Below are 13,932 nucleotides of genomic sequence, written 5' to 3' on the forward strand. Positions count from 1 at the left end.
ATTTAAGAAAGCTCCTTTAGTAGAGGCAGAACGTTGAGCACACTTCAAAGGCTGTTTCTTATTTACTGCACAGCAAAACTTCAAAACTCTGGCATAAGGAATGGCATTAAACAATAAGTAAAAGGCGACAACTCTCGTTTCTTCAGCTTTTGAGTTTGACAGCCTCCTATAAGAGTTAGAATAATCTTGAGGTCCATCGTACGTTGTCAGCTTCGTAAAATTCTCAAGCGTGATCATTCAGAGGACTACCTCGCTAAAGATCAGTTGCTGTGCAGTTCCACTCTGAAGCCCTGACACATGCACACATGGTCTGGTGTTCAGCTTACAATACCAGAGACTATCTCCCTCTTCCATAATTACAGACGCCTTTGCCTGCATTGTTAAGAAGTGTAGCAGTGCGACCGGCCCCACATGACACAAATGCATCAATGACAGATGCAAAGCTATCCTGACCACAAGCAAGAGAGAGAGAGAGAGAGAGGGAGAGAGAGAGCAAACTGCCCAACAAGAAAATTGACTCAGATACAGTGGAACAGAGCACAGCTATCTCGATATTAGAGACGACTACCCAAAATTACTTTTCTAACATAAAGCGATGTAAAGAAAACTAATAATAACTTTATTCTTTGATTATATACGGCAAAAGGGTTAAGCAAAAAAAAATTTCCTGCTGTAGAAAATGGTCCTAACTAGAGCAGTTACTCATTGACCAAAGCCTATATTACAGCGAGTTAATGCTTACCCTCCTAGAGCTCTACTTGAGGCTGAGACACAGAAGACTGCTTCACAAATAGTACTCCAAACATGCTTTAGCGTTTTTCAAGTCATTATCCCACAGCACTGAGCTTGTCACAGGGCTCTGAGTGTCATAGGCTGGAAACACAACCAGCAGTTCTGAAGGCTGAAAGGCATGCAGGTTGTGCTCTGTCCAGGGGACGAGGGAAGGGAGGGGAAGGGGAGGAGGGGGGGTGTTCTAGGAAAATGTGCAGCACGTTGGTGAAATGACACATTTTAACACTTTGCTAAGCTTTTTGTGCCAGCTCCCTATTCTTAGGACCTGAACGAGCAGCGCCTGGCACACAGCTGTCCCCCCACTGACGCTGACAGGACTCAACGGTAACAGAACAATCCCCACACTCGCACAATTAAAAAAAGGCAGCGACCCTCTCCGCACAATAGAGAGACAAGACGAGCAAACAGAGATCATTCATGCACAGAAATCCTCTTAGGCTCTACCTGCATCTCTGTAAAGGAGTGTTTATGCATAGTGTAAAAGAAACACAACATAAAAATAAAACAATACATAAAATAAAATAAAAACAACAATAAGCAAAGGAAAAAAAGAAAAGAAAAAAAAGAGGTACCTACTCTTCCTCGTAGTGCAGGGAAAAAGACTCAGGAAGGCAAAGTTCTACCGAATCCATGTGCACCCGGCAACCATAATTTGTGTACCCCAGCTATAAATCAAAGTTCCCTTGTCAGAGGACAGTGCAATTAACACAAATGTTCTCCTGGTGACAGGTCTACAGGCACAGCCAGTTGGGACCAAAAGCTCTCACACTCTCCTAATCAAGGACTTAAAGCCCCGATTGCAGCTTATTAATATGAAGTAGAGCTTTACATATGCAGTCCCTCTGGCCCAGTTGGCTATTGGATTGGCGGGAGGCTAGCCAATGAGAGCTGGGGAGGGCAGGGGCTCCACGCACTGTGACAGCTAGGCAGGTAATGAGGGAGGGGGGAAGAGGAACAGGACTGAGGACTGAGTGAGATAGAGGCAGATCTCTCATGAGCTACAAATGTTTCCTTTGGGCAACAGTACAAAGACGGCAATGAAAGGTTTCTCTGTTTGGGCATTAAACGTTTGTTATAACATTAAACACAACTCACCAGAGCCAAATGAAAGAAAAGATTTCATGTACAGTAGCTCCAGTTTTTTAAAAAAATGCTTTTATCAAGTCAGGGGCATTAAGTATTTTTTTTTCAATTTTTTTTTTAAACCGTGCTTTCCTGCATGTCAATTTCTCAGATTTTTTTGTGATGCTTTATAGGAATTTGACAATTTTTTGTTCTTTTAACTTGCACACTGTTTTTACACCTGCTGTATGTGTTTAAACAACGTGCCCAAGCACACTTTTTCCCTGGCACATACACAATACGGAAACACCAGCGAACCTATGACCCCCTCTGCGGCAAAGCGTGTTTGGGGGGGCCAAAATTTTATGGCGCGAGTCAAAATCACCTCCCCGGGAACCGTACTGCGATTTATGATAACGCTGCAGTGGGGACGCTTAGGATGGTCTGGGCTACTGAAAGGGTTAACATCATAGGCTAAACGGTTCTCGCCGTCACAATTTATTACCCCAGGTAAAATGGTCTCGGCGAATCGCTAGCAGGATTTTGATTTTGTACGTCGGTTAAAATTTGGAGAAGGAAAAAACAAAAACAAAAGAGCGCAGACTTCTCGATTCTTTGTTAAGCATCCCTCCCAAGGGTTAAAAAACGGCGATCGCAGCTAGACGCCACTGTAATCGGGTGAGGCGAATTTTTAGCACTGGTGAAAAGCAGAGATTTCATTGTTCCTGTTTACTGAATTTGGCATAGCGAGGTTTTGCGATCTCGTCAGCGACGTTAACCATTGGTAAACGCCTTAGCCATTTGCTTAGGGTTAATCTATAAATAGAAAAAAAGAAATCGCTAAAGTATTATTTTATAACCGCAAGTACACATTTTGCACCAAATTCCCTTTCAGAACTTTTTCTGTGATTGTCGAGTTACCGGGATGTAAAAACCTGACGGTCGTCTCTGCTTTTGCGCTGTTAACCATTTGATAACGTTTGCCGCTTGATGCAAAATGGGACTCATCTTAAGCCACATGATTATTCTGATTGATCGATTATTCGGTTGTAGTCTTTATTTTCATCGGTTGGTATTTTTCCTCTTCATTCTTATATTTAGTTCAAGTCAAATCTAAATGCAAGAATGTTCCGAATTCTCCTACGGTAAGCCACGCCACCCAGCAACACCCGCAGCGTTTTGTCCTCCACCTCCGACGGGGTTAACATGACATCACAGCCATCGTTGTTGCGAAGGCTCAAATTGATTCTTCCCCACTTGGTGAACTCATATGGCTCTGAGCCTGACGGGGTTAAGCATGTTCCAAGATGCACATAACACTCATATGTTTATCTAAATAAGCGCACGCCTCCCTGCACTTGTCAGTCCCCATCGCCTTTTAAGCCGATGAGCCAAGTATGCACCAAATTTAACACGTCTAGCACACAGATTCAGATTATGTTAAAAAGAAAACAATGCAAGAAGCCCGGGCAGTCACATTGATGACTATTTTTATTTCTCCTGTCAGTGAGCAGATTACAGGAGACGAGCTTTGCGCTGCTGTAAGTCCTAACAAGATAAAGGCAAGTGCGTTGCAGAAGGTTTGCGCTGGAGGTGCTCAACGCATGCAAACGCAAAGTGGGGGAGAAACAACAACCACACAAAAAAACAGGACTTGTTTGCTAGCTTTGATAGGCTGTAGTCCAAATCATAAAATTCCCACTCATCACCCCCCTCCCCCCCCCCAGGCGATAATTAAACACTTACGGACGTTGAGATACAATCGCCCAACGTCATACTCCGCAAATTTACTCTTCGGATGCCGACGGTTTGTAATTGTCACGCGAGCTTTATAAATGGAATTGGGAGACAAAAAAAAAGAGATTTGCAATGAGGGGCTATACTGCGAAGTGTGATTTTTTTTTTTTATGGGATTAACCATTTCTCGGCAGACATGTGACTCTGTTTCGGTACATCGGTAGCCGGCACATAGGACGTTCGTTTTGCAGCAGTAGGAAATACAGACGACCGTGGGAAGCAGTGGCGTGACTGATGCCATGAAGAGGTGGTGTGACTGACGCCAGCGTTTTCAAGGTGGGATAACTTTCCGAGACCAGTAAGTATTCGATCCTTTCTGAAAAGGTAAGTGAACCGAAAGCTGATTGGCTGATTTTGGTCGCAGGTCATCACCGACCTTTTATGAGATGCACGGGCTAGCATTGCTGACCAACAGACACAATTGGTTGGTTGTCGTGCTGAACCTCTGGCTATGATGCTTTCCTGGTGGACTCAGAATTGAGTACATAAATCAGACGCCGATTATCCCTGACTGCGTAATTGTTCCAGGCTAGTGGCTCAGAAACGAAAGAAGCCATTGGCTCTGCATCACAATCGGGTCAGAGGAGCAGCATTTTCAGAAGGGGGTTAGCAATGGCAGCTTCCGTAATTTTCTCGACAAAAGTTGTCCTTTACAGCAGATGAGAAAACTGCCTAGGTATAGTTTACTGCAACAGTGTTCAAACGACACAATGTGGTCAGACTGGATTGTACAATCAAAGTTGTATGGTGTGTGGTCTAATTTAATGTACTTACAACTGATTGAGCTTAAATGAAGGCCCTGATAAATAAAGCAGTATACCTGAATTATTGATTTAAAGGACAACTGTAGCAAGAGGGCTATGGAGACTGACACATTTATTTCCTTTTAAACAACACCAGTTGCCTGGCTGTTCTGAAGATCCTCTACCTCTAATACTTTCAGCCATAGCCCCTAAACAAGCATGCAGCAGATCAGGTGTTTCTGACACTATTGTCAGATTTGACAAGATTAGTTGCATGCTTGTTTCTGGTGTTATTCAGACACCGCTGCAGCCAAACAGATCAGCAGGACTGCCAGGCAACTGGTATTGCTTAAAAAGAAACAAATATGGCAACCTCCATGTCACCCTCACCTCAAGTTCACTTAAAGAAAGCTGTCTAGGTATAGTTTACTGCAACATTGTTCAAACAACACAGACAGCTTGATTCACTAACCGGCGCTAAGCCGGTTAGTGAGCCTATAGACATAGTGGGCGCAAACCACAGAGTTAAGTGGTTTGCGCCCTTATATCGCGCACAGCCCAGGGCAGTGCACGCGCAGGTGGTAATAGTGCGTGGTGCTGCCCTGTAAACGGCGCATCAGGTGCCCTTGAAGCGGCGCACTGATGCGCCGTTTTGGGGCATTCGATACGCCGTTTTCGTTTACAGGGCAGCTCGTGCGACGTTATCATTGCACCACGGACTATTACCGGCTGCGCGCGACTGCCCTGGGCTGTGCACAATGTAGCTTTGTGGGGCTATTAGTGCCCGCAAAGCTACTTTTCAGGCACTAAGTGGCTGTTCACTCCGGCGCTATCACTTAGCGCCGGTTAGTGAATCAAGCACAATGTGGTCAGACTGGATTGTACAATCAAAGTTGTATGGTGTGTGGTCTGCTTCAAGTACTTACAACTCATTATGCTTAAATGAAGGTCCTGATTAATAACTGCAATATTGATTTAAGCCCCATTTTATAATACTGGCCTGCAATCACCAGTATGTACAGTATATGCTGTTATTCTGTGCTTATACTGATAGTAACCTAGCTGCAGTGTGTGCTCATGTCTAATCTCCTTCCAACAAGTTTTCCTCTTGTGGTACATCTATTTGCACTGCTTATCATTCTTGTACAGATCTTATCAGCAATTCAGCATATGATGAGTACCGACTGGGCAATACTCGTTTCTTTATGTAAACGGTATGACTTGCATGACAATACACAACAGTTTATTGCACTCATTGCTTCATTTTAAGTTATTTTAACCACATTTAAGTAAAAGACCAATCATAAACTATTCAACCTGTTTGTGCAGTTATTTTTACAATCTTACCAATATCTACCTAATATGAGGACCAGTAACTAGGAAGTGATTTGCATATGGGCTGGTTCAGACGGACGCTTGCAAAGCGTTTACCGCAAGCGTTCGGAACGTCACGGTAAGCGTTTACACCGAGCTTTTGCGCGCTTTTACCCGAACGCGGCGTTCGGGTCCCGATTTTCGTTAGCGTTCGAGCTGCCCCTGGAAGCGACATGTTGCTTCCAGGGAGCGGCCAACCGCGACGGCTAATGTTCCCCTAGGGGAAATAAAAAATGCGACCGCATCGGAACGCGACCGAAGGCTACTGAAAGCCTGACCGCGCAGCCGCCGCAACGCCCCCAGACGCGACGCCACGCAGACGTCCATCTGAACCAGCCCTATGGTTGTCAAATGAGCCCTTATTTTAGTAAAGGCTGGTCATACACCATTCAATCTTTATTGGACAATTTTATTGACATTTTTGTGCTACGATGAACGCCTCACAGGTTTAGTAAACTAGACAAGACTGTACAATTACGATTGTTTTGTGTATGGCTAGCTAGCATACACAAAAACAAGCCATACATGCATCAATTTTCGCCGGCAGATTCAATCAATCAGATTGAATGTTATGGTAATCTATAACGCTATCAGCCACATCAACCGCAAGGTGCCGATACATTACTCGATTTGCGACCTCAATACAAATAAGAATTATGTTTCTTTCAGAGTAAAATGAGCCATAAATTACGTTTCTCCTACGTTGCTGTCACTTATAGTAGGTAGTAGAAATCTGACAGATCTGACAGGTTTTGGACTAGTCCATCTCTTTATGGGGGATTCTAAGCCAGGATTTTATTCTTTATAAAAGCATTGCCTGAAAAGGATTTCTACAATGAGGCTGGCTAGCCTTTGTGCTCACAGCACACTTTTTTGGCAGTTGGACAGAGCAACTGCCATTCGCTAAGTGCCTTTGAAACTAAACAAATCTTTGAGAATCCCCCATGAGGAGATGGGCTAGTCCAAACCTGCCGGTAATGACAGATTTCTACTACTTACTGTAGGTGACAGCAACATAGGAGAAAAGTCATATATGGCTCATTTTACTCTGGAAGAAATGTACTTCCTATTTGTATGTGTTTCCATGCATTTTAAATTTTACGGTTTTGGCAATAGTGGTCCTTTAACTGTGACTCGAATTTTCATACAGCTGAACAAGACTGTTCGAGTTATAACAGCCCCCTTTTAAAGTGGACCTGAACTCTGGCACTGGACCCAAGTAAAACTGAGAGCAATGCACCCTGTGTGTTTTTAGAGAGAAGAGCCTGTCTAAGTAAGTAGTCACAAGTGTAATTTGATCTCTCAGCTATGTCAGCACAGACGTTTGGCAGTCCTCTGCAGACCTAATGGATAATAAGTAGACAGACAACAATAACAATTCAGGACTTGAAATTCAGGTCATTCTTCACAAGACTGCTAAAGCACTGAGCGCTCTTCCAGGCATTTCTGTGTGAAGCGCCTGTGAGCGGAAGTTCTATTTGGATTGAAAAGAGCAGTTCATGCAACTCACTATATTGCAGTCATTGATGGTAAACCTTGTGTTAGCCTGCTTTCTTGTTTTTATGTATGCATAAAACACATCCATTCCACAAAGTTCCTAACAGAAACTGGTAGATAGCAGTGTCAAGCTTTGCTGTCTTCTGCTACTTGAGGTGCCCATACACTGGCAGATGGTCAGCAGATTCGATCACCAGATAGATCCCTCTCTGATCGAATTTGATCAGAGAGCGATCTATTGCTGCCAGGGTAGTGCTAATAGACTTCAGCATGAAATCTATAGGGAATCTGTGCAGCTGCCTCCACCTATTGGGCTTCCCAGGTCTCCCCCATGTATTGTGTACCCCCCGACACGTGGTATCTGTTGCTGGCTCACCTGTCTACTGGTGCACCTCCTATTTCCTGCGTCTTTCTCTGTGGTGACTGGTAACGCCTGTACCCCGTGACCCCGGCGCCTGTACCCCGTGATCCCGATGCCTGTACCCAATGACCCCTGCAACTGAACCCTGTGACCCCTGCAACTGAACCCTGTGACCCCTGCAACTGAACCCCGTGACCCCGGCGCCTGTACCCCGTGACCCCTGCAACAGAGCCTGAACCCCATGACCCAGAGCCGGAACCCTGTGACCCCTGCAACTGAACCCTGTAACCCCTGTAACCCCGGCGCCTGTACCCCGTGACCCCGGCGCCTGTACCCCATGACCCAGACCCCTGCAACTGAAGCCCATGACCCCTGCACCTGAAGCCTGTGACCCCTGCAACTGAACCCCGTGACCCCGGTGCCTGTACCCTGTGACCCCTGCAACTGAACACCATGACCCCTGCAACTGTACCCTGTGACCCCCTCAACTGAACCCCGTGACCCCGGCGCATGTACCCCGTGACCCCTGCAATTGAACCCTGTGACCCCTGCAACTGAACCCCGTGACCCCGGCGCCTGTCCCCGTGACCCCTGCAACTGAACCCAGTGACCCCGACACCTGTACCCCATGACCCCTTTAACTGAACCCAGTGACCCCAATGCCTGTACCCCGTGACCCCAGAGCCTGTACCACCAGCACCTGAATCGTGTGACCCAGTGCTTGTACCCCGTGACCCCGGCTCCTGTCCCCCATGACCTCTGCAACTGAACCCCGTGACCCCGCTGCATGTACCCTGTGACCCCTGCAACTGAACCCCGTGACCCGGGGCCTGTACCACCAGCACCTGTACCCCGTGCCCCCGGCGCCTATCCCCGTGACCCCTGCACCTGAACCCCATGACCCCAGAGCCTGTACCACTAGCACCTGTACCCCGTGACCCTGGCGCCTATCCCCGTGACCCCTGCACCTGAACCCCGTGACCCCGGAGCCTGTACCACCAGCACCTGTACCCCGTGCCCCCGGCGCCTATCCCCGTGACCCCTGCACCTGAACCCCATGACCCCAGAGCCTGTACCACCAGCACCTGTACCCCATGACCCCTGCACCTGAACCCCATGACCTGACACCTGTACCCCATGACCCCGGAGCCTGTACCACCAGCGTCTGAACCCCGTGACCCCGCTGCATGTACCCCATTCCAGACCCCGTGACCCCGCTGCATGTACCCTGTGACCCCTGCAACTGAACCCCGTGACCCGGGGCCTGTACCACCAGCACCTGTACCCCGTGCCCCCGGCGCCTATCCCCGTGACCCCTGCACCTGAACCCCATGACCCCAGAGCCTGTACCACTAGCACCTGTACCCCGTGACCCTGGCGCCTATCCCCGTGACCCCTGCACCTGAACCCCGTGACCCCGGAGCCTGTACCACCAGCACCTGTACCCCGTGCCCCCGGCGCCTATCCCCGTGACCCCTGCACCTGAACCCCATGACCCCAGAGCCTGTACCACCAGCACCTGTACCCCGTGACCCCTGCACCTGAACCCCATGACCTGACACCTGTACCCCATGACCCCGGAGCCTGTACCACCAGCGTCTGAACCCCGTGACCCCGCTGCATGTACCCTGTGACCCCTGCACCTGAACCCCGTGACCCCAGAGCCTGTACCACCAGCGCCTGTACCCCGTGACCCCGGCGCCTATCCCCGTGACCCCTGCACCTGAACCCCATGACCTGACACCTGTACCCCATGACCCTAGAGCCTGTACCACCAGCGTCTGAACCCTGTGACCCCGGAGCTTGTCCCCCATTCCAGATCAATAAAATTCGGTAAAAAAAACGTGAAATTTGATTGAATTTTTCAGTCTAATGAAAAAAAGGTTTCGATTTTTTTGGGAGATCTGATCATATTCATCGAATTGCCGTAAAATTGGATCATTTTATTGTATCGTGTGTGTCCACCTTTAGGGCTTATTTACACGGGCGCTTGGCGACGATTACCGTCAAGCATTCGGCACTCGTCGGCTATACGTTCCCATTCAAGTGAATGGGAGCGTTTAGCATCACGCGGTTCCCGTCGATTACCGGCGATTGTGCAAACGCAGCGTTCCGATCCCGATTTCCCCCCTCGCTTCAGCCGGCCCTAGAAGCCGCAACTTCTAGGGTCGGCTAGCCACCGCGGTTTCATGTCCCCTAGCAGGGGCAATAAATGCTGATCGTGATGGGAAGCCGACAATCGCCGTACCGCCGTCCCCCGAGTGAGACATCACAGGACGACTAGCCGCGGAAGCCGCCTCCCATCCGTGTGCACCAGCCCTTAAGAACACAACTGGTTCATTCTTTGCAGGGCGGCTGCTCATCCAAGAGGGTCCAAGTCATTCTCAGTGGAGTCTCAGCTGATGACTATCTGGCTTACATAAACAAGTTTACAAGTCAAAGGCTTAGAAGTGGAGTTTCCATTATTCAATGTTTATAGCAAAAACTCAGGATGCAGATAAGAACTATGGAAGCTACCTGGGCCTTCCTTTGATCTCCCCCTAAAACTACTCTGAACTGGGGAAGGGGGTGGGGGAAGGGTTAACAATGCTAAACTGTGTCACCGTGTGGAAGGCAGGTACTAAAAGCTTAATTACCAGCAGCATTACATTGTCTATATTGTTAAATGTGAACCCTGCAATTAAGATGTAAATTTGGCTGTGAACAGTGAATGAAAAGAGCTCAGGGACGAGAGGTAAACCGGGAGCTTGCTGGAGACGCTATACAACAAAAAAAGATCAGTCTCAAACCTGAGCAGGGGAGACATAGAATCATTTTACAGCATTTTTACTCCTCGTTGAGCCCAGTTTGAAGGAAACCTGAAATTTAAAACACCATAAAAAAGTAATCGTCATCAGCGTTTAAAAGAGGCACTTCTCACTCCCGCTTACAAGACTTCTCTCAATCCTCTCTCTTCCTCTGGAACACTCTCCCTCAGTACATCCGCTACTCACCCACAGTTACGCTTTTTAGGCGCAATCTGAAGACTCACCTCTTTAGGCAAGCATACTCTCTTACCTAGGACACTTAAGGCTCATACACACGGGGTACGGCCGTCGCCGCAACCACGTGGCACGCGCGTGTTGCGGCGACGGTTCATCCGTGTGTATGACGCGCGAGCCCCGAACCGTCGCCCGTCGGAGCTGTCGCCAGGCGATTGACATGTTCAATCACCGGCTACAGCCGTCGCCGCAACATCCCCGGAACTGTCGCTAGCCCCGCATGTGTATGCGGGCTAGCGACAGCTACCCACACACAGTACACGGAGCATCCGGCGGGGGGGGAGGAACCTCGGCGACAGCTTCCGCCGCATCGCTAATCCCTCTGCTGCCGTGTGTATGCAGAGGGACTTGGCGACGAGCTGTCGCCGAACTGTCTCCGAACTGTCGCGCACACGTGTGCAGCGACAGCTACAATTGTCCCCCCGTGAGTACTTAGCTTAAACCCACTGACCACCAGTTCTACCACTCCATACACAGCTCCCCCTTATCTACTGCCCTATCCCTGAAACCTGTAGGCCCCGTTCACACTGAGGATCGCAAATCGCGATTGGCAAGTTTTTAAACATACTCGAAATGTGTAATGCTGTGTAATGTGTGTACATACCTCCCACCCCTGTGTAATGTGTGTACATACCTCCCACCCCTGTGTAATGCTGTGTAATGTGTGTACATACCTCCCACCCCTGTGTAATGCTGTGTAATGGGTGTACATACCTCCCACCCCTGTGTAATGCTGTGTAATGTGTGTACATACCTCCCACCCCTGTGTAATGCTGTGTAATGGGTGTACATACCTCCCACCCCTGTGTAATGCTGTGTAATGTGTGTACATACCTCCCACCCCTGTGTAATGCTGTGTAATGGGTGTACATACCTCCCACCCCTGTGTAATGCTGTGTAATGGGTGTACATACCTCCCACCCCTGTGTAATGCTGTGTAATGTGTGTACATACCTCCCACCCCTGTGTAATGCTGTGTAATGTGTGTACATACCTCCCACCCCTGTGTAATGCTGTGTAATGGGTGTACATACCTCCCACCCCTGTGTAATGCTGTGTAATGTGTGTACATACCTCCCACCCCTGTGTAATGCTGTGTAATGGGTGTACATACCTCCCACCCCTGTGTAATGCTGTGTAATGTGTGTACATACCTCCCACCCCTGTGTAATGTGTGTACATACCTCCCACCCCTGTGTAATGCTGTGTAATGTGTGTACATACCTCCCACCCCGTGTAATGCTGTGTAATGTGTGTACATACCTCCCACCCCTGTGTAATGCTGTGTAATGTGTGTACATACCTCCCACCCCTGTGTAATGCTGTGTAATGTATGTACATACCTCCCACCCCTGTGTAATGCTGTGTAATATGTGTGCATACCTCCCACCCCTGTGTAATGCTGTGTAATGTGTGTACATACCTCCCACTCCTGTGTAATGCTGTGTAATGTATGTACATACCTCCTACCCCTGTGTAATGCTGTGTAATGGATGTGCATGCCTCCCACCCCTGTGTAATGCTGTGTAATGTGTGTACATACCTCCCACCCCTGTGTAATGCTGTGTAATGGGTGTACATACCTCCCATCCCTGTGTAATGCTGTGTAATGGGTGTACATACCTCCAACCCCTGTGTAATGCTGTGTAATGTGTGTACATAACTCCAACCCCTGTGTAATGTATGTACATACCTCCCAACCCTGTGTAATGCTGTGTAATGGGTGTACATACCTCCCACCCCTGTGTAATTCTGTGTAATGTGTGTACATACCTCCCACCCCTGTGTAAGGCTGTGTAATGTGTGTGCATACCTCCCACCCCTGTGTAATGGGAGTACATACCTCACACCCCTGTGTAATGTGTGTACATACCTCCCAACGCTGTGTAATGTGTGTACATACCTCCCACCCCTGTGTAATGCTGTGTAATGTGTGTACATACCTCCCACTCCTGTGTAATGCTGTGTAATGTGTGTACATACCTCCCACCCCTGTGTAATGCTGTGTAATGTGTGTACATACCTCCCACCACTGTGTAATGCTGTGTAATGTGTGTACATACCCCCCAGCCCTGTGTAATGTGTGTACATACCTCCCACCCCTGTGTAATGCTGTGTAATGTGTGTACATACCTCCCAACCCTGTGTAATGCTGTGTAATGTGTGTACATACCTCCCACCCCTGTGTAATGCTGTGTAATGTGTGTACATACCTCCCACCCCTGTGTAATGCTGTGTAATGGATGTACATACCTCCCACCCCTGTGTAATGCTGTGTAATGTGTGTACATACCTCCCAACGATGTGTAATGCTGTGTAATGTGTGTACATACCTCCCACCCCTGTGTAATGCTGTGTAATGTGTGTACATACCTCCCACCCCTGTGTAATGCTGTGTAATGGGTGAACATACCTCCCACCCCTGTGTAATGCTGTGTAATGGATGTACATACCTCCCACCCCTGTGTAATGGGTGTACATACCGCCCACCACTGTGTAATGTGTGTGCATACCTCCCACCCCTGTGTAATGGGAATACATACCTCCCACCCCTGTGTAATGCTGTGTAATGGGTGTACATACCTCCCAACGTTGTGTAATGCTGTGTATTGGGTGTACATACCCCCCAGCCCTGTGTAATGCTGTGTAATGTGTGTACATACTTCCCACCCCTGTGTAATGTGTGTACATACCTCCCACCCCTGTGTAATGCTGTGTAATGTGTGTACATACCTCCCAACGCTGTGTAATGCTGTGTAATGTGTGTGCATACCTCCCACCCCTGTGTAATGCTGTGTAATGTGTGTACATACCTCCCACCACTGTGTAATGCTGTGTAATGTGTGTACATACCCCCCAGCCCTGTGTAATGTGTGTACATACCTCCCACCCCTGTGTAATGCTGTGTAATGTGTGTACATACCTCCCAACGATGTGTAATGTTGTGTAATGTGTGTACATACCTCCCAACGATGTGTAATGCTGTGTAATGTGTGTACATACCCCCGAGCCCTGTGTAATGTGTGTACATACCTCCCACCCCTGTGTAATGCTGTGTAATGTGTGTACATACCTCCCACCCCTGTGTAATGCTGTGTAATGTGTGTACATACCTCCCACCCCTGTGTAATGCTGTGTAATGTGTGTACATACCTCCCACCCCTGTGTAATGCTGTGTAATGTGTGTACATACCTCCCACCCCTGTGTAAGGCTGTGTAATGTGTGTACATACCTCCCACCCCTGTGTAAGGCTGTGTAATGTGT

At 48.2% G+C, this 13,932-nt stretch overlaps 1 protein-coding gene across 8 annotated transcripts in view; it reads right to left on the reverse strand.

Moving 5' to 3' along the window:
* The window catches only part of ESRRG (estrogen related receptor gamma), a 1,050,432-nt gene that overhangs the window by 289,582 nt on the left and 746,918 nt on the right, over positions 1-13,932 (reverse strand). For 2 of the 8 annotated variants that reach the window (XM_068232896.1, XM_068232890.1), the window contains exon 1: positions 1,369-1,579. The exons of 3 other annotated variants lie outside the window; for them this stretch is intronic. In XM_068232896.1, the coding sequence (XP_068088997.1) occupies positions 1,369-1,424 (56 nt within the window). In that variant the 5' untranslated portion in view covers positions 1,425-1,579. Of the gene's footprint in view, positions 1-742; positions 875-1,364; positions 1,580-13,932 lie in introns of those variants that run through there. 3 more of the 8 variants (XM_068232894.1, XM_068232899.1, XM_068232895.1) reach the window with 3 other exon arrangements.

The sequence above is a fragment of the Hyperolius riggenbachi genome, chromosome 4 (assembly GCF_040937935.1).
Source record: "Hyperolius riggenbachi isolate aHypRig1 chromosome 4, aHypRig1.pri, whole genome shotgun sequence".
Taxonomy (NCBI): domain Eukaryota; kingdom Metazoa; phylum Chordata; class Amphibia; order Anura; family Hyperoliidae; genus Hyperolius; species Hyperolius riggenbachi.